General features: G+C 49.6%; 13 protein-coding genes across 13 annotated transcripts; 9 read left to right on the top strand and 4 right to left on the bottom strand.

The window, feature by feature from the left end:
- Positions 1-1,033: 1,033 nt before the first annotated feature.
- Positions 1,034-1,972, top strand: N7489_001062 (YoaK family protein; the record flags this gene model as incomplete). The annotated part of the gene is made up of 2 exons (XM_056706817.1): positions 1,034-1,235; positions 1,368-1,972. The coding sequence occupies 2 exons, from the start codon at positions 1,034-1,036 to the stop codon at positions 1,970-1,972; spliced, it is 807 nt and encodes a 268-aa protein (XP_056571119.1).
- A 657-nt stretch (positions 1,973-2,629) lies between these two features.
- Positions 2,630-3,331, top strand: N7489_001061 (uncharacterized protein; the record flags this gene model as incomplete). The annotated part of the gene is made up of 1 exon (XM_056706816.1): positions 2,630-3,331. The coding sequence occupies one exon, from the start codon at positions 2,630-2,632 to the stop codon at positions 3,329-3,331; it is 702 nt and encodes a 233-aa protein (XP_056571118.1).
- Positions 3,332-3,999: 668 nt separating this feature from the next.
- On the top strand, positions 4,000-4,236 carry N7489_001060 (uncharacterized protein; the record flags this gene model as incomplete). Its single annotated transcript, XM_056706815.1, has 1 exon — positions 4,000-4,236. One exon carries the CDS (start codon positions 4,000-4,002, stop codon positions 4,234-4,236), a length of 237 nt encoding a protein of 78 aa, XP_056571117.1.
- Positions 4,237-4,854: 618 nt separating this feature from the next.
- Positions 4,855-6,875, top strand: N7489_001059 (kinesin-3 family protein uncB; the record flags this gene model as incomplete). The annotated part of the gene is made up of 2 exons (XM_056706814.1): positions 4,855-5,134; positions 5,206-6,875. 2 exons carry the CDS (start codon positions 4,855-4,857, stop codon positions 6,873-6,875), a joined length of 1,950 nt encoding a protein of 649 aa, XP_056571116.1.
- A 407-nt stretch (positions 6,876-7,282) lies between these two features.
- Positions 7,283-9,097, top strand: N7489_001058 (translation initiation factor eIF2B subunit delta; the record flags this gene model as incomplete). The annotated part of the gene is made up of 2 exons (XM_056706813.1): positions 7,283-8,041; positions 8,108-9,097. 2 exons carry the CDS (start codon positions 7,283-7,285, stop codon positions 9,095-9,097), a joined length of 1,749 nt encoding a protein of 582 aa, XP_056571115.1.
- Positions 9,098-9,968: 871 nt separating this feature from the next.
- N7489_001057 (aminoglycoside phosphotransferase family protein) lies at positions 9,969-10,853 on the top strand (the record flags this gene model as incomplete). Its single annotated transcript, XM_056706812.1, has 1 exon — positions 9,969-10,853. The coding sequence occupies one exon, from the start codon at positions 9,969-9,971 to the stop codon at positions 10,851-10,853; it is 885 nt and encodes a 294-aa protein (XP_056571114.1).
- Positions 10,854-11,108: 255 nt separating this feature from the next.
- N7489_001056 (uncharacterized protein) lies at positions 11,109-11,402 on the bottom strand (the record flags this gene model as incomplete). Its single annotated transcript, XM_056706811.1, has 1 exon — positions 11,109-11,402. One exon carries the CDS (start codon positions 11,400-11,402, stop codon positions 11,109-11,111), a length of 294 nt encoding a protein of 97 aa, XP_056571113.1.
- A 635-nt stretch (positions 11,403-12,037) lies between these two features.
- On the top strand, positions 12,038-12,693 carry N7489_001055 (uncharacterized protein; the record flags this gene model as incomplete). The annotated part of the gene is made up of 2 exons (XM_056706810.1): positions 12,038-12,040; positions 12,118-12,693. 2 exons carry the CDS (start codon positions 12,038-12,040, stop codon positions 12,691-12,693), a joined length of 579 nt encoding a protein of 192 aa, XP_056571112.1.
- A 302-nt stretch (positions 12,694-12,995) lies between these two features.
- N7489_001054 (DNA-directed DNA polymerase alpha subunit POL12) lies at positions 12,996-15,093 on the bottom strand (the record flags this gene model as incomplete). Its single annotated transcript, XM_056706809.1, has 3 exons — positions 12,996-13,169; positions 13,241-14,540; positions 14,594-15,093. The coding sequence occupies 3 exons, from the start codon at positions 15,091-15,093 to the stop codon at positions 12,996-12,998; spliced, it is 1,974 nt and encodes a 657-aa protein (XP_056571111.1).
- A 241-nt stretch (positions 15,094-15,334) lies between these two features.
- Positions 15,335-16,511, top strand: N7489_001053 (CRAL/TRIO domain protein; the record flags this gene model as incomplete). The annotated part of the gene is made up of 2 exons (XM_056706808.1): positions 15,335-16,127; positions 16,180-16,511. 2 exons carry the CDS (start codon positions 15,335-15,337, stop codon positions 16,509-16,511), a joined length of 1,125 nt encoding a protein of 374 aa, XP_056571110.1.
- Positions 16,512-17,038: 527 nt separating this feature from the next.
- On the bottom strand, positions 17,039-19,054 carry N7489_001052 (ferric reductase family protein; the record flags this gene model as incomplete). The annotated part of the gene is made up of 7 exons (XM_056706807.1): positions 17,039-17,053; positions 17,106-17,539; positions 17,603-18,181; positions 18,234-18,526; positions 18,588-18,607; positions 18,679-18,808; positions 18,864-19,054. The coding sequence occupies 7 exons, from the start codon at positions 19,052-19,054 to the stop codon at positions 17,039-17,041; spliced, it is 1,662 nt and encodes a 553-aa protein (XP_056571109.1).
- Positions 19,055-21,054: 2,000 nt separating this feature from the next.
- Positions 21,055-22,338, bottom strand: N7489_001051 (FTR1 family protein; the record flags this gene model as incomplete). The annotated part of the gene is made up of 4 exons (XM_056706806.1): positions 21,055-21,577; positions 21,630-22,075; positions 22,131-22,252; positions 22,308-22,338. The coding sequence occupies 4 exons, from the start codon at positions 22,336-22,338 to the stop codon at positions 21,055-21,057; spliced, it is 1,122 nt and encodes a 373-aa protein (XP_056571108.1).
- A 720-nt stretch (positions 22,339-23,058) lies between these two features.
- fetC (putative ferrooxidoreductase Fet3) lies at positions 23,059-24,882 on the top strand (the record flags this gene model as incomplete). Its single annotated transcript, XM_056706805.1, has 1 exon — positions 23,059-24,882. One exon carries the CDS (start codon positions 23,059-23,061, stop codon positions 24,880-24,882), a length of 1,824 nt encoding a protein of 607 aa, XP_056571107.1.
- Between the last annotated feature and the right edge of the window lie 130 nt (positions 24,883-25,012).

Raw genomic sequence — 25,012 nt, 5'->3', positions numbered from 1 at the left:
AGGTTATGGCGCCTAGGATTGACCCTATATATTCGCAGCAGAGCCGAAGGCAACTTGCGCTATCATTGAATATAGGTAATTCTCGGGTTGGAGCTCATTTTATACCTCAATGAATCGGGTGAATAAAGCTGAGATAGAGGGGTTGGAGAGGGCGAAAGATGCAGCTGTTTCTTGGCTAAAACAGTGGCTGCATTAGATGCAAGATACTTGCTACCCGGTGGGATTGTGCATATTTCAGCTGATAGCCAGGGAAGAGTGAGATTCCCCCCCATGGAAGCCAAGGTCGTTCACTCCTTTATATTGCAAGCAAAGTTAGCAGGGATAGTGGTTAGGGCTTACATTTCACCGGCGATCTGACAGTTGTTGTAACCCTCTTCTGCATCATTTCGCGTAGTGTCGGCCATGAACCCGTTCTTGTCGTCGCTTCAGTGTCGTAGGTCAACTCTTGCATACAGACATATGCAATTGACCCCAATGAGCCAGGTATATGTCGAATGTGAGTCGGGTGCGTTTCCCGCTAATTTTGGCGAGATCCGATGTTGTCTTTAACTAGGCTGTGTGACATCTTGAAGAACATACTGTGACACAGATATGTCCTCGAGTGTAACCCGTGATATCTAGAATGCATATACCAGTTATACTGACATCCAACATTCAGTAAATAGAGAGGATGTGGTTGGTTGTCTTTAATTCAGCCCTATCCGAGAGACTACGCCGGGACTCTCCACTATTGCGTGCTTAGCTTCCAGGCAGCAGAATTTGAAGAGGGTCTTTGTATATCTGAAATATTATAAATATTATATAGATAACTATCTGAAGAACCTTGGAAGTCCTGAAGAAGTCTACTTTCGTCTGCAGAAGACCGCAATCGGACGAAATCGCCGAGGAATTAACTTTCTCCTCGGAAGTCGCCTCGAGCCGTCCAACGCTAAAATTCCGTGACTCAGGTCTTTTACTCCACGGGTACCTGTTGGTCTATTTATTAAGTACTCCGTACTCCGTACTCTGTGGTACACCTTCGCACAGAGTCAAAATGGAGAAAGAAGTTGGCCCGGCCGCTCCCGACCTCGAATCCTCAGGCGTTCCTCCCAAAGAGTCCAGCGTCGTCCAACGATGGAAGCAGAACCTGACACCCACACACGCAGACTTGATCTGTCTGCTCCTCACCTTCCTCACCGGACTATGCGATAGCAGCGCCTACAATGCGTGGTCCTGCTTCCTCGGAATGCAAACCGGTATGAATCATCGTCGCTCTCCCGCATCCCGCAAGGGGCGCAAAGTCAATAAAAAAAAAAAAAAAAAAAAAAAAGCCCGGAGTCCCCGAAACACAAACTATCAAAAACTAACAACCCTTCCTCAAACAACAGGAAACACCATCTTCCTCGGTCTCGGCGCCTCCGCTCAACCCCATAACAAGCCATGGGGCTGGCTCAAGTCCCTCGTCTCGATCGCAGCCTTCTTCGTCGGCGCGATGATCTTCTCGATCGTCATGCGCAGCGTCGGCTCCGTCCGTCGCGGAACCCTCTTCGTCTCGTTCCTCGTGCAGACCCTGCTCATCGTCATCGCCGTCGCGTTAATCGAAGCCGATCTCATCCCCCACACCTCCGCTGACGCCGCCCTAACCGGCGGCGAGTTGTTCCTCGAGTTGATCCCGATCGCCCTGCTGGCTTTCCAGTCCGCGGGCGGAATGACGTGCAGTCGTGCGCTGGGCTACAATGAGATCCCGACCGTGGTCTTGACGAGTGTCTACTTTGATATTGCGTCCGATCCGAAGATCACTGATAAGCCGACTGCGAATGCCAAGCGCAACCGTCGTGTTGGTGGTGTTGTCTGTCTGCTTATTGGTGCTATTGTCGGTGGATGGCTGAGTCGTAGCAGTGGTGGTATGCAGTCTGCGCTGTGGATGGCCGCTGGGTTGAAGTTTGTTGCTGCCATTGCGTGGTTGTTCTGGAAGGCTGCGCCGCCGAAATAGATTCGCGTGGCTATTTTTAGGTGATGCGGATTGCCTTGCTCCGGTGTTGTAGATATTGAGTAGAGTTAGGACATAAAGTTAGATGTGCATAGATCATTGTTAATAGTGTCTGGTTCGGGTGTTCTTTGGAGTTTCGGCTCTATGAAGATAACTTTATACAAATCATCCAAAGAAGCCAAGGTGCTTAGAGTATGGATCGAGTTGCAAGGATATATACAGTCGTCTAGTTCTTCTGACATAGATGACTAGATAGTCGGATACAGTCCTTTCAGGCCTCGACCTTTATCATCCAGATCTGAGTTCTTAGACGCCGAACTGGTTAGGAAGCTCTCATTCTTGACGCTTCCGTATTTATTTTTGAGCATTTAATCTATGCACAATCATAACAATTTCCTGGTTCCCGAGGCATGATAATCGGGGAATATCGCCATTCTGCTATACATCACCATAACCCGATGATGAGATCCAATCCGTTATCCATGGATAAGTCTCGATACGGCTAAGCTGGGATTGTTCCCTGCTGATACCAGGCTTTCCCCAAGGGGAATCCGAGCCGGAGATAACCTGGGACCAGAAAATGCCGAGCCGACTCTGCTGGGTTTAAAAGGCACCGAATCCGCCCAACTATATTGACCAAGTTTGAAATAGCTTGGAACGATGTCTGCTTCAACCCCAACAATTCTTCTCATCGGCGCTTCGCGTGGCCTTGGCTATGCTATGGCAACAGAATTCCTAGAAAGGGGATGGAACGTTGTCGGGACAGTCCGCGGTGGAGGGTCGCGCACATTACTCCAGGAGCTAGCAGACAAGTACAACGGCCGAGTTGATATTGAGACCTTGGACATTTGCCAACCCGATCAAATCCAAGCGCTCGACAAACGCTTATCGAGCAAGATATTCGACGTCCTGTTTGTGAACGCCGGAACAACGAATCGCGACCCAACCCAAACGATCGGAGAAGTATCAACCGAGGACTTTGTGCATGTCATGGTCACGAATTCGCTCAGCCCCATGCGTGTCGTTGAAGGTCTGGCGCATCATGTGGCTCCGACGGGTCTTATCGGCGTGATGTCCTCTGGACAGGGAAGCATCAGCAACAATGAGACAGGTCTGCGAGAGGTATATCGCGGCACCAAGGCCGCGCTGAACATGTTCATGCGAAGCTTTGCAGCCCGTCAGGACCCATCGCGTCCAATTGTGGTGATGGCTCCGGGGTGGGTTAAAACGGAGTTGGGAGGTCCGGATGCTCGGCTTACTATCGAAGAAAGCATCCCTAGCTTGGTGAATGTGCTTATTGCAAAGAAAGAACGACCTGGGGTTGAATACCTCGATTACCTTGGTCGGACTGTGCCTTGGTGAACCTAAGTCTTTGGGATTGGACGTAAATAATTAGCATCCAATGAGCACTCGAGCACTCTTTCCCGACGTATGAACGATCTAGATCGTAAAGAGGTGATATCTCGGCGTCATATGGTTCAGCACATAACCGAATTGTACTTGCGCCTGTGGACACCTTCAACCAGGGTAGTTACTAGGCCAAAAGAATCAATGCGCTTCGATCGCCACCCAGATGGTTAAAGAAGATACTATGCGTGGGGTAGCCAAAATAATAGAGCTTTGTGGCAAAAAAGCTATGATGGCATATCCAAACGTCCAGTATCCACGAATTACCTCAGAACAACCACGGTCCACAAGCATCAAATTAACTGGCTCTGTCGCAGAACACCATAGAATCAGTGGCACAACTAGATGCATCTGGATGGCGATTAGGGAGAAGGACCCAAAGTGGTGGTGAATCTCATCGTCATGATCGTATCATTGCCGCCACCTCCAGCCCATAAATATGGACAGCCTTCCCCGGATTTTAAACAGTCATCAAACATTCTGAATGAAATTTACCATATAACCACAAACGTCTCTTGGTATGGATCCCAATCTAACCCCTTGGACCTTATGAAAAGAGCATCGAGAGTTGACGGTGGGGGGATGCGATGCTCTATAAGAACTCTCGCTAACACTATGAAGACATGCCTAAGGACAAAGGCCAAAATAAGGGCGTGGAAGCCCCCAATGCCAGAGCCAGGAATCATGCTACGCAAAAGGCTGAACACAGCGAAATGGGCCCTTCTGAACTCTTGAGTGAACACATGGACTCTGTTGGCAATCCGGTACCTGAGCCAACTTGGGGCGCTACAAAGAATCAGCCTAACGAAGAATCCGACTTGGTTGAGGCGATGAACGCGGAGACTTCGGAGTTTATGTAGGGGAGAGACTGAGTGAACAATTTGATATAAGGGGAACAGAAATTAAGTACATGTAATTGTCCATATCCTATATATTTTACAAAGAATTTAACTACATTTGAAAGCTATCTGCAGGTTTCAATATGTTTCAATAGGTTTCAGTAGGCTTAATAAGTTTTAATAGGTCTTAATAGTAGCACATGTACTTTGTCTATATAATAGTGGAGTTAAGGCGGGTCATTGCTATGGCAACAGCACTTGTAGACGGTGACACTTTGATGTAGAAGGAAATCATCACCTTGCTTTATTATTCTATTATTCTATTATTCTATTCCAATTTCAATTCCGTTCTTTCTTTTTCTGATATTATACATTCTTTCCGCCAAAATATGCTCCAGACTCACCAAGTGTGTTTACAATGAACTGAACATTTGAACTTCCCAAGGAAACAACGCGCAACAGTAACCACCCCCCTTTCACTCATTCCAGTCTACATATTCCCTTTCCAATCTATCTCTTATTTTCCCCTTTGTCAATCCCATTGCATGGAATCAATCTTGCATGTACCACTCTCTTCTTGATCGACGACGCGACGCCGTCAATGCTTGTGTGCAGCTATTAAGCGACAGTAGTAGGGACATGGCGCTAGATCCGCGCTTCTATCACCACATCGGCCATCCGGGCCCAGGCTCGATATCTTCAGCCGCTTCATCCGACATCTCAGCCGCCACAGGAATCACCTCACCCAGCATTATCTCCACCTCCGCTTCCGCCGCCACCCTCCGATCCACAGCCTCAAGTCCTTCCTTCCGCGCACGAGAGGGGTTCGCGATACCCCATACTAGAGATGGAATGGCCAGCCTAACACCAGGGGGAAATGTGCGCGTCGTCGTGCGAGTGCGGAAGTTCTTACCACGAGGTAGGTGTTGTTTGGGAGGGATGCGGGGAGGCGATCCCCAAAAGTGGAGGACATATTCTGACCTCTTGTAGAAATCGAGCGCAAGGCAGAATGTTTGATTTCGATGGACCCGCGCACGCAGATGACCCGCCTTCAAGCACCGAAACCGAAACCCGGCGATCAAGGGAAACCCAAGTCGCAGGCCCGCGGCAAGACCTTGGAAGATAAATCTTTTACATTCGATAACTCCTTCTGGTCCCATAACGAGGAGGACGAGCATTATGCGCACCAGGAAGATGTGTACAACTCCCTTGGCGAAGAGTTCCTGGATCACAACTTCGAAGGGTACCACACATGTATCTTCGCATATGGACAGACAGGTTCGGGGAAGAGTTACACCATGATGGGAACACCAGATAGGCCCGGCTTGATTCCTCGAACGTGCGAGGATCTGTTCCAGCGCATTGAGAACTCGCCTTCTCCCGATATCAGCTACAACGTCCGAGTATCTTATTTCGAAGTATACAATGAGCATGTTCGCGATCTCTTGGTCCCTCGAACAGATCCCCCGCACTATCTCCGCATTCGCGAATCGCCTTCAGAAGGTCCGTACGTCAAGGATTTGACAGAGGTCACGGCGAGGAACTACGGTGAATTGATGAAGTTTATGCGAAAGGGCGACGTCTCACGAACTACGGCCAGCACTAAGATGAACGACACTTCGTCCCGATCTCATGCAGTCTTTACCATTACTTTAAAACAGATCCACCACGACTTGTCAACAGATGAGACGACTGAGCGTACTGCTCGGATTCGGTTGGTCGATCTGGCAGGTTCCGAGCGTGCCAAATCTACCGAAGCGACTGGCGCTAGACTTCGTGAGGGTGCAAATATCAACAAGTCCTTGACCACGCTAGGACGTGTCATTGCAGCGCTCGCAGATCCTAAGAAACTGCGCGGCCCGCGAAAGGGCAAAGAACTGGTACCATATCGCGACTCGATCCTGACATGGCTATTGAAGGACAGTCTAGGCGGCAACTCCAAGACAGCGATGATCGCCTGTATCGCACCTGCCGACTATGAAGAGACACTTTCGACTCTTCGCTATGCAGACCAAGCTAAGAATATTCAAACACGGGCACGGGTCAACCAAGACCAAATGTCGGCAGCTGAGCGTGATCGACAGATTGCAGAGATGACAGAGACAATTCGCACCCTCCAACTCAGCGTCAGCCAAGCAGCAGTCAACCAGCGGGTGAGCGAGGCCTCCGACGAAAGGCTCGAAGAGTACCAACAGAAAGTCGAGAAAATGCAACGCCTCATGGAAGAGAATAAGATGGTCAGTGAATGCAAGATTCGACAACTGCAAACAGAAAACGACGCTTTGCGCATGCATCTGAAGCTAGCGGTTGAGAGTCTCAAGAACCCAATCCCACCCATTACGCTCGAGCAGCGAAAGCCAAGCATTATGTCCTTGGAGGATGAGAATCAACCACCCAGTCATGATCCGGAGGACCGCGAAGGCTCTCCTTTGGTATCAGATGCTGAATCCGACATGGACGTCTGGGAAGATGACGATACTAGCACCGATGGTGTCACCGAGCACGAGGCCCAACTCATGCAAAATCACATGCATGAACTTCTTGGTGACCTGAGTGTCTTCAAGAGGAAGCTGGCCACAGACCATGAGCGGTTCCGCCCCATCGAGGAGCATACGACTCGGAAACGGCGCGCCCTGGGAACCATTGTCAGCAATCGTTAATATGTGGATATGACTTATTTTTATCTTTTGGGTGTACAGGGATTAAATGGTGTTGGCGGCGATCTCTTTGTCTGCTCTTCTGTGATGCCCTTTTCAAACGTTTGAGGTCTTTGTCTGCACTTCCTTGTTTGAATCGGGACCAGACTAGTTTTGGCCTGTGTACTTATTTCTGTTATAGCGAGCCCCTGCGATGAATAATGAGACACTTGATGTTATGCATGTTTCAAGGCCAACCAACCTATTCATTGGGTATCATGAGTTTCTTTCAGGCAACGGTCTTATATGGAGGCCATGTCATTGATTTAGGAGTAGTAAATTATTGCTGTCTGAAATTAGGCATTCAACTGAAGAGGATCTGAGACTTACTCAAGAAGTATTCAACAAATACACATTGTCCATTGTCTGCAATGAACCGCAAGTTAGGGCTGCGCCGCTGCGTGGGCCGCTTATGGCATCATTTCTTTTCCCGTGAGTCAACCCTCTCTCCTTCTCCCCACCATCGTCGCAGAGCCACCCTCACACAAGAATTAATTCACAGACAAGATGGCGGAACCCTCCAATCCAGCGCCGACTGCGCCAGTCTCCCCCCTGCCTCATCGGCACCAGAGCAACCTCAGCCCGCGACCGAAAAACCTCCGCAGACTCTCCCGATCCGCGACTCAAAACCCACCCAGCCCACCGGAGATGCGCCCGCGTCTACCGACGACGCCACAGACAAGCCGCTTACCCCAGCTGAGTTGAAGAAGAAGGCCAAGGCCGATAAGGCTGCCCGGCGCATCCGAGAGAAACTTGAGAGGGAAGGCAATACAACCAGCAGTACCACTCCCACTCCTAGTGTTGGAGCCCAGCCTCGTCAACCAACTACCCCGAAGAAGGATGCTGCTGGCACTGGCTCTGCGCAGAAGGGACCCCGAGCGCCGCCCCCGCGCCGTGGCTCAGGTCCCGTCGCGCAAACTGGGTCCGTTCTCGTGGAGCAAAAGAAAAAGAAGGATGATAAGAAGGTTGCTGTCTTTGGCCATTTGTATGGGCAACAGCGCCGTGTGACTGTCGGCGGTGCCACAAAGGAAGTACACCCTGCCATACTGGCCTTGGGCATGCAGCTGGTGGACTACGCTATCTGCGGCAGCAGTGCGCGTTGCGTGGCGACGTTGCTTGCTTTTAAACGAGTATGTTGTTTCTCCCGTTTCATGCTGAGAACTATGACCATATACTGACAAGTCGCTTTCTAAAAGGTCATTGAATCATACACAACTCCCCTGGGCACCTCCCTGGCTCGCCACCTGACAACACACCTGTCGTCCCAAATCACCTACCTCTCGACATGCCGACCCCTCTCCATCAGTCAGGGAAATGCCATCCGTGCCTTGAAGCTGTTCATTGCTGGCATTGATCCCTCTACCCCCGAGGCGAGCGCAAAGATCTCACTCTGCGAGTACATCGACAGCTTTATCCGGGAGAAGATTACCGTCGCCGACCAGGTCATTGCCGACAGCGCAGCACAAAAGGTCCAAGACGGCGACGTGATCGTGACCTTTGCCGGCAGCAGCATCGTCAAGCACACACTTCTGTTAGCACACAAGCAAGGCAAGCGATTCCGCGTCTCAATCATCGACTCACGACCCCTCTTCGAAGGCAAGAGCCTCGCCCGCGATCTCGCCAATAGCGGGCTCGACGTCCAATACTCCCTCGTCCACTCCATCACCCACGCCGTCAAGGACGCCACAAAGGTCTTCCTCGGCGCCCACGCCATGACTAGTAACGGCGGCTTGTACTCACGCGTCGGTACCGCCCTCGTCGCCATGTCCGCCAAGGAGCGCGCCAGCGGCGTCGAAATCCCCGTCATTGTCTGCTGCGAGACAATCAAGTTCACCGACCGCGTCGCCCTCGACAGCATCGTCGTCAACGAAATCGCCGATGCCAACGAGCTGCTACCCATGGACCCCCTGTCTCCCTCGCCGTTCCCACCCCGGATGCGCATGTCCCCCCCTACGCCTGAGAATAAGAAGGGTGGAAACCGCACCCCGGCTCCCGAATCTCCTGTCATCCCGCACAAGACCTCGTCGTCGCCCCTTGCGGACTGGCATAACACTCCCAACCTGCAGCTGCTCAACATCATGTATGATGTTACCCCTGCTGAATACGTCGACATGGTTATTACCGAGATGGGCAGTCTTCCTCCCAGTGCTGTCCCGATCGTCCACCGTATGGTGACCAACCTGTGATGTATTGCTTTCTTCGAATTTTCTGCAACATGGTCATGAATCTGGAGCGTATTGAACCTGTAATCTAAATTAAAAGCAATGAGAGTTGTTCCGACTGCTTAGGCGTCGTGATTTCCGGGTCTTTTTCTTTTTCTCTTCTTCTCTGTCTCTTTGGTCCTTCTTTTTTTTTTTGGTATACTGGCTTTAGGGCTGGTTTATGTACCTGGTTTCGTACATATATGTAGGTATATCCACTCGCTTGAGTAGAAGCCTGTACAGTCGCACCTCATCAGGCCTAATATGACGTTAAAATCGAAGATTGTCGGGGTGCAAAACAATGGTCCCTGTGGCCCTGGAATTTCTGGGTCATATATGCTCTCATTTGTTATACTTATGTTCTAGAGTGACTGGACAAGCTATAAAATCACCTGGCCCCATATAGCTGACTGCCTACTAGATCTTCTATCGCTTGTCTAGAGCGCATAACGTAGAACCCTGCGAGAATGGTGAGTGACGCAAACCCAGGATTGAGGAGATCTTCAAGGCAATATCGCGCTAGGTGGTGGCTATTCTCGAGAGCGAAGGCTGGTGTACGCCGTACTATCAGACTCTATAGTATGAATTCATTGAGGCTTTTCCAAGGCAAGGTTGCCCGCTGGCAGTATATTATATAATCATAGAGTGTCCACAGGTCACTATATGTCGTGCTGCTGTAGGTACCTTTTGTATTGCAATTCCATACAAAAGATACCTAGGTTCAGTGCCTGGTGGACCCACCAACACGGCGTGCCACGATGAGAACGCGCAGGTCAGGCGCCTCGAGTAACTCTGACCCTGTCTCCTTCCCCTCTCTAATTATTTTCAGCCTCACCTCAACTTCTTTCACTCCGTCATGTGGCAACCAGTTGCTCTTCCCTTCAAGAATGACTCTCTGCCTCACGCTCTACCTACTCCAGATGAAATCCGGGCATGTCCCAATGTCTTATGGGACTTCGTTGACAAGGTCGTTGCTATAAATGATGAGATTGTTGTTAAATTTGGTACAAGAGTGAATGAATGGGAGGGACAGGCTATGGTTTACCTCGAACAACACGTCCATAATGTTCCGGCTCCCCGACTGTACGCAATGTACCACGATGCTGGGGAACTCTTCCTGGTCATGCAACGCGCTCCAGGTGTGCGACTGAGCTCGATTTGGCCGTCATTGACTGAGTCTGACAAAGATGACATTGTGGCCAAACTCCGCGCGGCAGTTGATACTTTGCGAGAGGCCAAGAGTCCATGGCCTGATGACTTTTATGGAAGCTTAGATGGTGGCAGTGTGCACCATCATTTATTCTGGTGCCGGAAGGGCAGTGGAAAGTATTTGGGGCCATTCCATGGTGAAGCTGCCTTCGTTGCAGGTCTCACGGAGAATTATCGAGCTGCAAGTGAACGTGATGGTCGGCCAGACTTCAAAACTCGCTTCTATGAAATCTCCCTCCCTCGCGTACTTCAAGGTCACCGGCCGACGTTGACACATGGGGACCTTCAGCCGAAGAACATTATGGTCGCAGATAGAGGCCGCAATGCTCGAGGGGAGCGATCCTTTGACATCATGCTTGTAGATTGGGAATCTGCTGGCTGGTATCCTGACTTCTGGGAATACTCCAATGCGTTTTGCACGCCCCCGTTTCTCGACTGGACGGATGACTGGTGCTGGCGACTTCACGAGTTTCTTCAAATATGGCCGGCCGAAATGGGAATAATGCGTATGCTTGATAAAGATTGGCTATAACCTCGGTGATTGGAAAGGCCTTGGCTGCTAAATACAAGTAATGAGTGCTTAGGGATTGGGAGGAGACGAAGCAGCAACAGCAGCGAGGAAGGAACCTGATCTGATCGCAATAATGATGCCCGCGGGCGTTCATTGCTTGGTCATCTTCGATAACCGATACAGGCTCTCGGCACCTCAGCACCGCACAGAAGATCCAGACTTACCATGAGGAAGCTCTTACGAGTATCTGGTTTCATGGGAGGGGTACAGACATCCTTAGTTCCCTTGTTGTCTGGTGGGTTGGTTGGCCAAGATATTGCTAATATTCCCTGAATGGAAATCAGCAGGAAGAACCCATCCAATCTGTTCGTAGCTGCGCAAGTGCGAAGAATTCGCAGCCTTGTAGCTGGTTTTCTCCTCGTAACGCATGCCGGAGGGTCCGATGATGTCGCCCGTAACATGAAATAGGGTTCCATCAGGGGTTTTTGGATTTCTGTTCGACGAAGACACCTTCATGGTATCTCTTGACTGGGTCAATAGGATCAGGGACTGCGGTGTCGAATTGCGCATCGTAGACTGGGTACCATTGCGGCTGGCCCTGATGCTATTGGGACTGCATGGCGATCAAAACAGGCCCGTGAGACGGGCGTTGAGGGAGAATGCTCTGTGGTAGGCGGATTATATAGTCTTTGAATCCAGCTATATTCCGGAGGCGGGCAGCGAAGGGGATATGGTTTGTGAGGATACATTGGCCAACCAACCCTTAGTTAGGGATGTTGAAACAAATAGGCAATAGTTCTCTTATATTATGGGCTTGTAATGAGCGATCCCTGTCTTCTCGTACTCGGGTAGACGTACCTAATGATAGTGTAGGACTGTGCATTCAATGTTTGTATACTATCGTCACCAAACGCCGTGGCAATGTACAATAACTTTCCTGCCAAGAACTTACATTCTTCGGTAATATGTGAACTACCTCGGACTTACCAAGTAGAATATGTCCGTATATATGTAGAGGGAATTACAGGCATGTGATTGGCGCATACTGTACTGACCACGTGATAAAGACGGTGTGATCTCGTGTTATTCTGCCGTCAACAACCATCCACACGCTGATAAGGTATAGTGAGCCTCTTGACAAGTCCATTGACAAAGTATTCCCGAATCCCCCAAGATCTCCATAAGAGGATAAAAAATATCTCAAGATGGTAAGTACATAACCCTAAGCACACTTCAGAGTTTCCCAGCGAGTCCACCAAATCCAAAGCTAACAGCAAACCACCAGAGCAAAGACTCCTCCGCCTCATACCTACACATGCACCAACCACGGCTAGCAGACCTTTTCGAAGAATTTACACGACCACACACATCCACAGCTACCAATTCAACAACTGACCCACACAACGCCAACAGCGCCTCGGCCGCACACCGCGACGCAGCAAGCGCTGCCGCAAACGCTGTAACATACGGCTCGACCTCTCCCTCTACAATCCCGTCATACCTACCAATAGAAGACATCTACGTCGCACCACAATACCAGCCCCCGAATCCTGAAGACGAGGACGACGTCGTCCCAGACCAGCATGCGGCGTTCGGTATTGCCCGCGCTATGGAGCGGAGACGGGATGCCGTATGGCGCGATCTTGGTCTTGAGGCACTCGTCAATGGCGAAGGGCATGGGGCTGATGCTGGGCCTTTGACTGGTCCTGGAGGTGCTGGTGCTGCCGGGGCTGCGACCTCTGGACCTGGGGCTACGCTGCGGGGTAGTGGGGGTGGTGCGGCGGCGGCCGGGGCGCCTGTTATTAGGGTCAGGGATTCTGGGCGCAGGATGGGTGGGCGGAGGGTTATTGGGTTGCGGTAATGGATCAGTATCTACTGAGGCCGTGGGGTTACTTTTTACTGGAGTTGGTGCTGCGAATGCTTTCTACCTACGCAGGTAAAGGGTGTCTTGTGTTGCATTTTTTACTGGAGCATATTTTCCGGGCTGGATAGCCTCGTTATGATACCCGCGTTGGATGTATCCTTCTGTTATGATATCCTGAAGATCATTGATTCGTTTCCATTTGCGATCTTGTTCCAAGAACCGCCAATACCAAATGGCTGCTGACCTAGCTTGGTCCGAGCCTTAACGCCGCGCGTAATGCGATATGATTATACATGTCCCTAGATACGATTGATGTCCACTCGAGCCCGCTCGTACAGCTTGTGACTCAACTGTTTCTGTTCGCGTTCATCCTCTGCCACCCGTCGTGGGTGCACGGCCATTTGGGCGTATGAGCCCGCAGCCCGACGCTTTGACAGAGTACCTGGGTTGATTACTAGCACGCTGTCGACGACCTGCAGAAATAACAAGATTAGCACCTTCATGGAAATTGGGAACAAAAAGCCTCGGATAGGGGATAGCATACCTTTACGAAAGGCGGCAGCATACTCGGCACAATTAAAATATCAGGCCGGACATTCCACCATTCGCCCAGTTTCATGTAGGGCAGATCCACCATGGCGCCTGTAGCCATGCCACCTTCAGTTCCGGGTCTTGGAAGATTTGACCGTGCAGTCGGAGGGAACAAAGGGAAGAAATGGCGTTGCTCGACGAGATACTTGGGCAGACGGGTGAGCAGGTTGCCTTCTGCGGGCCGACCATGCAAGACCTCTTCGCGGCGAAGCTCGGAGAGCACATCGTGTGAGGACATTCCAATAACGCATTCGTTGAACGATAATGTGACGGGGTTCGAGACCATGCGGGTCTGCTTAGGGAGACCCAGCTCCTTCTTGAGAATCATCTCCTGGGGCCAGGACACGTGCCGACTGACTGCATCGCGCACAGACGGGACCATCACGATCGTGATGCTCGGGACGGCCGCTGCAAGTCGTGCTAGTGGCGCTGAGATACAGTGCCGGAACATTATGGACAATGTAGCTGTGTCCGGGTCAAGACCATTGATATCTGGCAGGTCGAAATCGCCTGATGCAAGAAGAGGGTGCTCAATGTCCAGGAACGGTCCCATTAGCACCAGACCATCGGCGTAGCTTTCGGCTGCCTTCTGACATAGTTCCTGCAGTGGCTCGAAGTCCAGGTTGTCGTCCGCTGTGTATGGCCCGGCCGCAATCATGATGTTAAGTGGTGGGTTTGCATCTCCGTCAAGTCGCTCGTTGATGTTGTCCAGTGCCACAGCTGAAGATGCGGCTGGTGGTAATAGGGGAATTGGGAGTACTTCCTTGACAGTGAAATATTCACCGGAAGGGTTGATTCCTCGGAGGGCCACGATTTGGCCTGGGAAGAAGTTCGCCGAGGGTACCGAATCCACCTTCAAGGGGACTCGTCTACCGGCTCCGGTGCGGCGCGAAGTCTCAAGTACGAGGGAAGCTGGGTTCAATTTCCCCTCGAGACTGTCGGAAGCAATCCGTCCGACAGCAATAATCTCGCTTGTGCTCTGGATGGCTGCACTCCCAAATGTAATATCGTCTGATTTGAATTCTGCCTGGAATATAGTCGCGAACTCGTCGACACGATCATCCAAAATCTCCGATGCTTCTGACAATTTCATGCCCATGGGCTTGTAACCAAACTTTTTGAGGTCCGTATTCGCGGTAGGCTTAATGCGCGCCTCAGAAAATGGCGCCATTGGGGTTTCTGGCAAGGATAAATGCGCATTGAGGGTTTCCACCGTCTGGCCAGGATTTGGTCGATCGGAGAATGGGACTGCTCTGTTCATAATGTCAGCACCTTCAATACATTATGTAGGCCGAAAAACACATACTGCATTCCATCGCCAGGTGTACCAGTCGGTGTGTTTGTGATGGTCTGTGATCCAGACTTTTCGAACTTGCTGACTCTTGGTGTAGCGGGCGACGTGAATTCGGCCTTGCGCTTTGCAGATCCAAGTCCATTCGCAGTTCGAACATTCGAGGCAGTCGGCGTCAATTGATCGAACATCCCAAACATATCGCTGCCAGCGGCGGCCGCGCCCCGCGGAGTTGCCATGTTTGCGCTTCGTTTTTCTGTGTGCCGGCCAGCCTTGTCACGACTTTCACGCTCCAAAGCTTCTTGGACATCTTGTTTAAAGCCTCGCACTGTTTGCATGGTCAATGTCACCCCCTCGCCCATCTTTATGCTGTATGATTCCCATTTGTAGAAGAGCTCCTCTGCGGAGATCGAATGCACCCGCAGCATGGAGAGGAGCTCGGCAAGGATATCTTTAGGGATGCCATCGGGGAATGTGCCCGCAAAAAACTCATTGAGCTCTCCCTCGGCGTCCATTGTGGTGAGATGTGTACCGTGGAAGGGCAATGGGCATTGAAAGTGCAGACACGCGCAAGACGCGTGAGACCGTGTCGCTGACCTAAGCAGCCCAAAGCAGTAATATTATTCGAGCATCTGATAGGAGTGGACCTGTCGATCCTTAGAATTGGTGATTAGCCTTGCCCCTAGGTTTATTTTTCATTCTTTAGATCTCCACGTGTCATTGTATAGTCTATATATTTAGGTACCATCTAAGATCATGTCGAGCTCCGAACAAGGTGCTACTGCGCATGCGCCTACCAATGGCGATACCGTGTCCGGTATCAACGGACAGACATCGGCCGAATCAGCCCCCGTGAACGCCCAGGTCGAGTCTACTTCAACCGCAACGCCATTTGACCTCGAGTTGCCGACATCCGCCGCAGACGGTCTCATCCAGAAGCCCTTCGCTAAACCACTGGACACAGCTAAGCCAGCAGCACCCGCGGAGCTTACCCCGGAACAACAATCCAAATACGAGGCTGTGCTTAAGTCTGCTTCATCATGGACCACAGTCGCAACTAAGGCCGGGAAGGATGCCCCGACGTCTCCCATAACCGAGGATGAGAAGATGTGGCTGAGTCGCGAATGTCTCTTGCGCTACCTACGCGCGACCAAGTGGAACGTCTCCGAGGCTGAGACACGCCTCCAGAGCACTCTCACATGGCGCCGCGAGTATGACCTGAAGAAATTGACACCTGAATATATTTCAATTGAGAACGAAACGGGCAAGCAGGTCATTTTGGGCTATGATAACAACGGACGGCCATGTCTGTATCTCTTGCCCTCCAACCAGAACACGGAGAAGAGTGACCGCCAGCTCGAGCATCTTGTCTTCATGCTGGAGCGGGCCATTGATATTATGGGACCTGGCCAGGAGACTCTTGCCCTAATTGTCAACTTCAAAGAGACAAAGTCTGGCCAGAATGCAAGCATCGGTCAGGCCAAGCAGACGCTCGGCTTCTTGCAAAACCACTACCCCGAGAGACTTGGTCGGTCTCTGGTGATCAACGGTTAGTGATCCCATATTTCAAGCAATGACAAGTTACTAATTTTCTATCACAGTGCCATTCGTCATCTGGGGATTCTTCAAATTGATCACACCCTTGATTGACCCGAATACTCGACAGAAGCTCAAGTTCAACGAGGACCTGCGTCAACACGTCCCGCCCAGCCACCTTATGAAGTCTGTGGGCGGTGATGTCGAGTTCCGCTACGATCATGCATCCTATTGGCCTGCATTGAACAAGCTGGCTGAACAGCGCCGTGAGGCTTACCGTGAACGCTGGGTTCAGGGAGGAAAGCTGGTTGGCGAGTTCGAGAACTACCTGAAGGGTGAAAATGTCCCTAGCCTGTCTCAGACCCAGGCTGAGGCCAAGGCCAGCGAACAAGCTTGATGGGGCGAGCATATCATTTTGCACATATTTCGGTATATTTCGTCATTTTCGGTTGCCATTTCCTTTTCCTTCTTCATTGGTCAATAGCCGGCATTTTCTCACAGCGCTGGGGTGATTGGATTTCTTTACATATACCGCATCATTTCGATACGCCTGTTCATAGACATGTTAATCTTTGTCAATAATTAAACGATAGAGCACCCAAATATAGATAGCTAATTTTTCTTGAATTTTCTTCTTTCCTATCTCGTATACACGCCAAATTTAGACCTTTGGCTACAATATGCAGGGAAAAGGGTCTTGGGGGCGATTTACCCTATGAGAAAGCCTACACTTTCATGGGGATGTGAATTTTATATAGACCACAACTGGTTGGAAGGCAAGGTATATCATTGTTGTGGCGTAACGCAGTCACATCCAATTTGAACAGTATCATCTCCCATATTTCTTCCCTTCCATCATGTACCATAATTCAGACTAACCAAGCTCCTCCAACGAATTGGCTTATATCCTTTGAACATTGAATATCACCATTCAAATTCCTGTATTGCAATCTTAGTCAAGTTTCTTCCTCTGGCACTCTTATTAGCTTACCTCAGTATAGAGTGTTATGGATGGTCCGTCATTAAGCAACTCCTTGTTAACAGCCTTCCGTGTTGTACTCAGCAGTTGGCTAGGACCACAAGCACCGACAATGATGCGGTCGTCTAATTTGGCGCTTCCAGCGGCAGCGGCCGCGATCAAGTTGCCAATATTCGGACGCCCTAGCAAGATCTCGTTGACTGAAGAAGAAATATTGCCTGTAGGCTGTTGCTCAGCGTCTTTTTCAGGATCTCTCGTTAAAACGGTCGGAGAAGGTTCTGTTAGGATTACATTGTCCTTTGCGGATACTTTCTCTGATGAAGAACTCGGGGATGTGGATGACGATGTGCCAGAAAGGTCAGCCTGACCAGTGACGTGAATAATAAGATTCACTTCTGGATGCGACTGAAGTTGCTTGAGCTCTTGGGCAAACCATTCGAGGCTCTCTATGGGACAGAGTTAGTTGAGGCGAGTATATACACGTTGCTTCCTCTAAACTTTTAACGTACCTTGATGTCTAACTACCCAAATGAAATCAATCGACTTCACTGCCTTGTTAGACGCCTCGATCAGATCTAGTGCAACAGCGAATGTGAAGCTAGCACCGCTGCCACCGGCGACAAGGACAACTTTCTCAAACACTTTGAAGTTCGGGATCTGACCATATGCGCCGTCTACAGAACAGCGTAGAGATCTCCCCGGGAACTCTTGGGCAGCTTTATATAAATCCCGCGTAAAGCCATCGTACACTCGGATAACGAACTCGGATGGATCCGAAGATAATAGAGTGAACGGATGGCTTTCAGCCCAGCGGATGGCGGGAACCCACAAGAATGCATGAGATCCTGGACTATAGCGCATGCGACGGCCGAGTTTCACACGAAGGGCATTGCCCGGCAAGGCAGTGACAGTGAGAGAGTTTCCAAAGAAGTTCCAGAAAATCTTCGCGCCGCGGATGATGCGGTCCAAGGTCCAAAGACAGGCAGTGAAAATCACGATAATCACCACTGAAGTTGAGAATTTCGGACGGTGCATTCCGACTGTGATCATAATTAAAATGAACATGGTTACGTGCAGCATATAGAAGACTGCAGACGGTTAGAAGTGCAAATTATAGGAGAATACGAAGGAATGACCCACGTTCGTAATACCGTCGCATGAAGTATGTGATGGTTGAAAGGCCAATGATTAACATGGCGCAACCTGCAATTGGGCCGACGAAAATCTCATGTTCTTTCATTTTGGCCAGGTGTCCAATCTCCGACCAGGCAGATATGTACACTATGCCATGTAGGACGCTTGTGAAGATGCAGGTATAACCGGAAACCTTGTGCAGTGGGCGGAGCTTTTCGTAGGATGTGGCAGTCAATGGCGCGAGGGGCGTATTCTTCAAGGCCAAGAAGACCAAAAGCACCAAGTTGGCGACTGAAATCCTGTTTATTGATGTTGGTCAGTTACTAGACCGTAGGAGTAGAATGTCACAAGTACACGTACCAGCCAAATCGTTTGGAAACCTATATATTTATGCAGGAACTCGTCAGTAAGAATGTATACAAAGGCCAGAGAACGAATGAGCTCAGCTCACATCGATGAGTTTCGTAAGTTCTATATTGGTCAGAGCGAGAATCAAGTTGATAGCCCAGTAGATGATATATAGGATGGACCGATCTGTCCTTAATCCCAACGTTGAACTAGAAAGAAAGCATCGAACTTGTCTGTCACATTCAGATGATCAGTATTCTCCTTAGCCCACATCGGCAATGAACATACCTATACTTCCGAGTCAACGTAGGGTAACTCTTCCTTCGACCATAACGAAAGTGAACCACACTTGACCAGTGGTATATAGCAAAAAGAACCATGATTGCACCGATGGCAATGGCAAAATACTTCACGCTCCACTTGTTGTTAGACAGGCGCAATGCCTTCATAGCAGCCTTTGCAGCTTTGGGGTCACTCATCCTAACTGCTGCAGACAGACTCAACGTGGAAGCTCAAAAAGAAAATCTCTAGGCTCAACCCAACCTGACCGGAAAGGTCAATTATTAATTTCACTTCCTTCCATTGGAACTGCGCCGGAGAAAACAGTGCCAAGAGCATGGACTAGAGACTCCACTGTCTTCAGGATGCGTATGTACTCGGAAGTAGCGTACCAAGAGGATGAACTGGAGTCCACTGTCTTCAGGATGTGCACTCGGCTTACTTCCGTGTCTCATATGGTGCGGATCAGGCCAAGCGGAGCATTTCCCATATTGTGATGCACCGGGACCTATTTCCCCACGGCAAATTAGGAAATGTAATTAGAGTATCACCTGCGTACATACGTAGGTGGAACACGGATACAGGAAATGGTTGGACGAGGCCTGTTTTTTTACCAACCTCAAATAACCGTAAAAAAGCCGTTTACTGACTGTTCTTCAGAGATTCTTCAATGATTCCCCGGCGGTCCTTCAGCGGTCCTTCAACGGACGTTTAACGGATTTTTGACGGACGTTTGGCGGTTGTTTGGCTGTAAATAGCTTGCTAATAGGTCGGTTAAAAAGAATGGCTAACTAATAGTCGCTATATATTCAACCGGTGTTCAACCGCTTTCTGGACCCTTACTCCTGCCATAATGTACTAGTATGTAGTGATTGTCCTCGATAGGGCTGCAATGAAAGACTCGGCCATTGGGTAAGCATCAAGTCTGGGTACTATATCGAGTACGCGTTCCTTTTCAGTCCTTCTGGAAGATCTGGCGGAGAAATGATATATACCTAGGTAGACTTTCAGGGTCCAACAGAATGTATGAGTCACATGGACTGTAAAATCCCTGCACGGAACTTTTCACCGCACATTGCATTTGGGGGTCCTCCGTAGGTACTCCGTAGTATTCGGGATAACGAAAAAGTCTAATCAATCAGATAAACCTTAAGTTATTCCAAATCTGATTGAAATTTCCTTCAATAATCCCCAGGTCAGTTTCCGCCATGTAAAGTTTGGTGGCGCTCAACGTGAGACAAATGTCAGCAGCATAGGGCAGAATATGGCATCTGCACACAGAAAACCATACCGTCTGCTATAAATTGGTGGCTGACGTCGGTCCACTAAGGTCACAAATTACATAATACGGTAACTGGGATAATGCTTTCAGTACTGCTCAATTCGTCATATTCCTTGGGGTATAAGGTATAGCGTTGATCCTCTATGCAGCCAAGAAAGTTCGACAATGTATCTGGGCATGCTAATCCAGGGCTTTACCGGTGGACATTAAGGGTCCATAGATTGACAAACTTTTTCATTCCAAGGTTTCCCAATCGGTTGAGCGGGTCCATGGGTACTTTCAACCTTGGAATGTTTAGTATACAGAGCTAAGCCACTGTATTAATGATAAGATTATCAATCAGTGAAATACTACTCCGTACGGAGTAGTAGTAGTCCACGGGAACGGTACTAGTGCGGGTCAGAAAGTGCTAGAATCTATGTCGTTTCCATGTAGCCGCCCCTCTGAACTCGTTCGGATTTTTCACCGAACAAGGTATCCCGATCGGGCTAATCAAGTCATGAGAAGAATTCAGATTCCCGTAGCGCGTTTAGCGATATTATCTACTAAGAAGCCTTGCATTAGAGAGAAAATCCATGCAGAATTACCTTTTGAACCTGTGGAACCTATTTTGGGGCAGTGCTCCGGTGGGGAAGTACGTAGGCGTCCACTCCACGGCCACGAGACACTAAGACCTCGGGAGACCCTGCATGAAAGCTTGGTGCCGCTTGGCGGAAACGGTATTAGTAAAATTACTAGTTCACATTTGAAGACAAAATGGAATTTTTCAATTTACAAAATACCAAATTTCATTTCCTCGACTCTTTCGACCGATGATCCTGCTTTCGACCAGTGGCCCTCTCGCTGGAAGACCCTCCTCTCGCCCATATAAACCCCAGTCCACATTGAAACAGACCGATCCAGCTCGACTGACCAAACCTAAAGAGCCAAAACACCAGTCTCTGCACGCTTCTCGGAAACGGGAACTGTTGTTTCAACGGGTGCTACCGGATCTTCATAGGGACGGCGCAGAATAAAGGCTTTGGCTTTGGCCTTGGCCTTTGCGACGCTGTTCATAGCCGGGTCAATGACAGGAATAGCTCCACGTTTCTCACGGTAAAACATCAGCCCATAGCCAATCATGACACATATCCAGTATAAGTTGTAAGAGATCACTGAGCCATAGTCGGCGGAATTGGTCCAACCAAGGAGCGCGTTGAAGATGCCCCAACCGCCGCCACCTGCGATAAGCGGACTACAGCAATTGACGTGCCAGACACTCTGTCGAATGTCGTAGGATCCGGCGCCAGAGCCCGTCTCCGCCGCGTCACCTCCGATAGCATGGTTCCAGGTGTTGTTCTCCAAGTACCAGACACCACGCGAGAAAAGACCAGCGGCAACGAGGTAGAGGAAGCAAGTGGAGATAATCAAGAATATCTGCATCGAGGTCTGTCGTCCGCCTCTAGGGGATACGTTAGTTCTGTATCATTCTCCAACATATTGAACCGACATACCGGTAGATAATATAGCCCACTGCGATACCGGCCAAAAGGCCGCAAAAGACGGCCAAGGGGAAGGAACTGGCAGGGAGCCCTAATCCAACGCCACCAACATACACAACGGCCTCAAGACCCTCACGGAGAATCGTGATAAATGGCAGGATAAACATAGCATACTTCTCCAACCACCTCTTAACACGACCCTTCCCTGTCTCGCTAGGATCGTGTTCGTGTTCGAGGGCCTTGGCAAGCTTGACACGCCATTTGTCTTGAAGTTTAGACACGCGCAGAAGGGCAGCGCCCATGATAGTGATGATTATCGATGAGATAATTCCCAAAACACCCTCCCAAATGTCCTCAGTGCTGGAGAAAGTGTCTGTACCGAGGCCGTAAAAGGCACCAATCATGCCTGACCCGACTGCGAGACAAACAAATAGGCCTAAGCCGCATCCTAGCCAGACCTGTTTCCTATTTAGCCTGCAAGATTGCAAAGGATTGGAAGAGATGGTCGCATACTTGTTTCACTAGTCTTTTATACGTCGGGCGATCACTGTCGTAGAGCGATTGCTTCAAGAAAGCCAGTAGAACTGACACAACCACCGTTGTCTCGAGACATTCTCGAAAGCAAATGAAAAACACTGATCGACCCGAGTCAGTAAACAGTTATGTCTTTCAAAAAGCAATGAACTATACCGGTGACAGCGAAAACCTGGTTATTACCCATGATGCTTGAGATGAGTTTGACAGTTTCCCAAGGCACGAAGGAGAAGAGATTCAAAGAACAAAGTCATTCGAAAGCAAATACACCCCCTTGTATGTAGCCCCGCCGGTTACGAAAGTATATTGGGGGATTCCAAAATGTAAAATTACGCGGGCTACAACAACCGCTTTGACTTTCAGCGACCCACTCGTATTGAGCTTAGCCTTTTGGTATTGAGCTTAGTTTTTTCGAAAATCCTCCGTATCAGAAGCTTTTTTTGAGCGTCTGGCATTATGATTCGTGATCGTCCTTTTAGACATATCCACCTGGTCACTGCCACATGTCCAAGGTCCAGGTCCAGCCACTTTGTTGAATTGGAAAGATAACGCGAGAGGAGTCAATGCCATATTTCTCAATTTGGCAGGTGAGCACAAGTACGTGAAAATCCGATTCGCCTACTGAATTAGGCGGAAACTATGTGGCCCAATGACTGTGTCTCCCATGGTATAACTCGGAAAATTGCCAATCTCCCACGGGTTCCATCTGATTAAGATGAAAGAAGCTTCCTTGGAAGGTTTAATTAAGAAGATCGGGAAGGATTAACTTTACGCTTATCAATCTTGTATTGCGCTAGATAGGAATGTTCCAAGATTCCGTTCGCAAGCTCGTAGTCTTTTTGTTCGCTCCCTCTCGGTAAACAGGAAATCCTCCTAGTTCCTTTCCTTCCTGGCCAAACGTCAAAGCATGGCTATGTATCATGGAATACTGGTCCGCCTTACGGCGATACTGCTTCTTGTGCAGTACTGTCAAGCGAAGACAGTGAATTTGGATTTCAATGTCACATGGGTCAATGCGAACCCTGATGGACTCCATGAGCGCACTGTGGTGGGCATCAACGGCCAGTGGCCGCTACCTGTTATTGAGGTGGATAAGGGAGATCGCCTGATTGTCAATATGTATAACGGGCTTGGGGACAAGGAGACCTCCATTCATTGGCACGGCATGTTCCAAAACGGCACCAATGATATGGATGGTCCGTCGATGGTTACTCAATGCCCAGTCCCTCCTGGTGCCTCGATTACCTACAACTTCACTATCCCTCAGAATGGTACTTACTGGTATCATTGCCATACCGACTCATGCTACCCAGACGGCTACCGACAAGCTTTGATTGTGCACGACGACCAGGCGTATTTCAACGATATGTATGACCATGAACTTACCGTTACTATGAGTGACTGGTACCATGATCTTATCGAGGATATCCCCTTCATTCGTACTGAAAATCCAACGGGTGCTGAGCCTGTTCCGGACTCCTTCCTGTTCAATGACACTTTAAACACCAACATTCCCATTGAAGCCGGGAAGACCTACTTGATGCGATTGATCAATATCGGTGCCTTTGTGGCGCAGTACTTCTACATTGAAGATCACACTTTCCGCATTGTCGAAATCGATGGAGTATACGTCGATGAGCAAGAGGCCGATACTCTTTATATCGCCGTTGCGCAACGTTACTCCATCTTGGTCACTATGAAAAATTCAACGGATAAAAACTATCCCATCGTGACCGTTGCCGACTCGCTTCTGCTGGATGTAATTTCGCCTTCTCTCCAGCTCAACCAAACCAATTGGCTCGAGTACAATAGCAATGCGGCGCATCCACAAGCTGCAATGAAGGTGGAAGTTTCCTCCGACCTTATCCCATATGATGACATGAAACTCGTTCCTCACGACCGGATGGAGCTTCTCACAGAGCCCGATATGACTATTAAGGTCGACGTCATTATGGATAATCTGAATGACGGGGCGGGCTATGCGTTCTTCAACAATATTTCCTACACGAGGCCGAAGGTTCCAACATTATATTCGGTCCTCACATCTGGGGATTACGCCACGAATGCGCAGGTCTACGGAGAATACACAAACCCGTTCGTTCTCGGTCACAAGGCGGTCGTCGAGGTTATCCTCAATAACCTGGATGGCGGTTCGCACCCCTTCCACTTGCACGGACACAACTTCCAGCTCGTCAGTCGCACTCCCTCGTATGGTCCTTCTTTCCAGGACTTTGCCGACGGTGACCCCGTCCCTTTCAATGCCACCGAGAATCCCTCTAGTAGCTTCCCAAAATACCCTGCTCGCCGGGATACCTTCGTCGCACCACCCCAGGGTAATTTTGTTATCCGTTTCGTCGCCGATAACCCTGGTGTTTGGTTGTTCCACTGCCACATTGACTGGCATATGTCGCAGGGACTGGCAATGTCATTCATTGAAGCCCCGAAGCAGATCCAGGAGCAATTGTCGCTGAAAGAGAGTGATATCAACATCTGCAAGGCTGGTAACCGCTCATACGAGGGTAATGCTGCCGCTAGCACGGAAGACCTGCTCGACCTAACCGGCCAAAACAAGCAGCTTCCGTGGTTACCTGCCGGGTTCACGGCGAGGGGCATTGTTGCAATGGTTTTCTCGTGTGTCTCCGCTTTCCTGGGTATGGCGTTCATTGCCGTCTACGGTATCTCAGGAATCCGATCCGAGGAGACTGCTGTGGTTACCGAGCGTGGGCTATGAATTTCTTTTTGGATTTTTGCTGTACGTAGAATATATATTTATCTTGCCTGAGTGGGTACAAATTTGCATTCTTTTTGAAATTGATCTTTTGGTTGTCAACCCTTCCCTTTTTTCTTCAATTCTAATGCCT

This window comes from Penicillium chrysogenum (assembly GCF_028827035.1).
Source record: "Penicillium chrysogenum strain IBT 35668 chromosome Unknown utg000001l_segment0_segment0, whole genome shotgun sequence".
NCBI lineage: Eukaryota > Fungi > Ascomycota > Eurotiomycetes > Eurotiales > Aspergillaceae > Penicillium > Penicillium chrysogenum.
The sequence above is the reverse complement of the archived record's forward strand: the minus strand, read 5'-3'. Positions and strand labels throughout refer to the sequence as shown.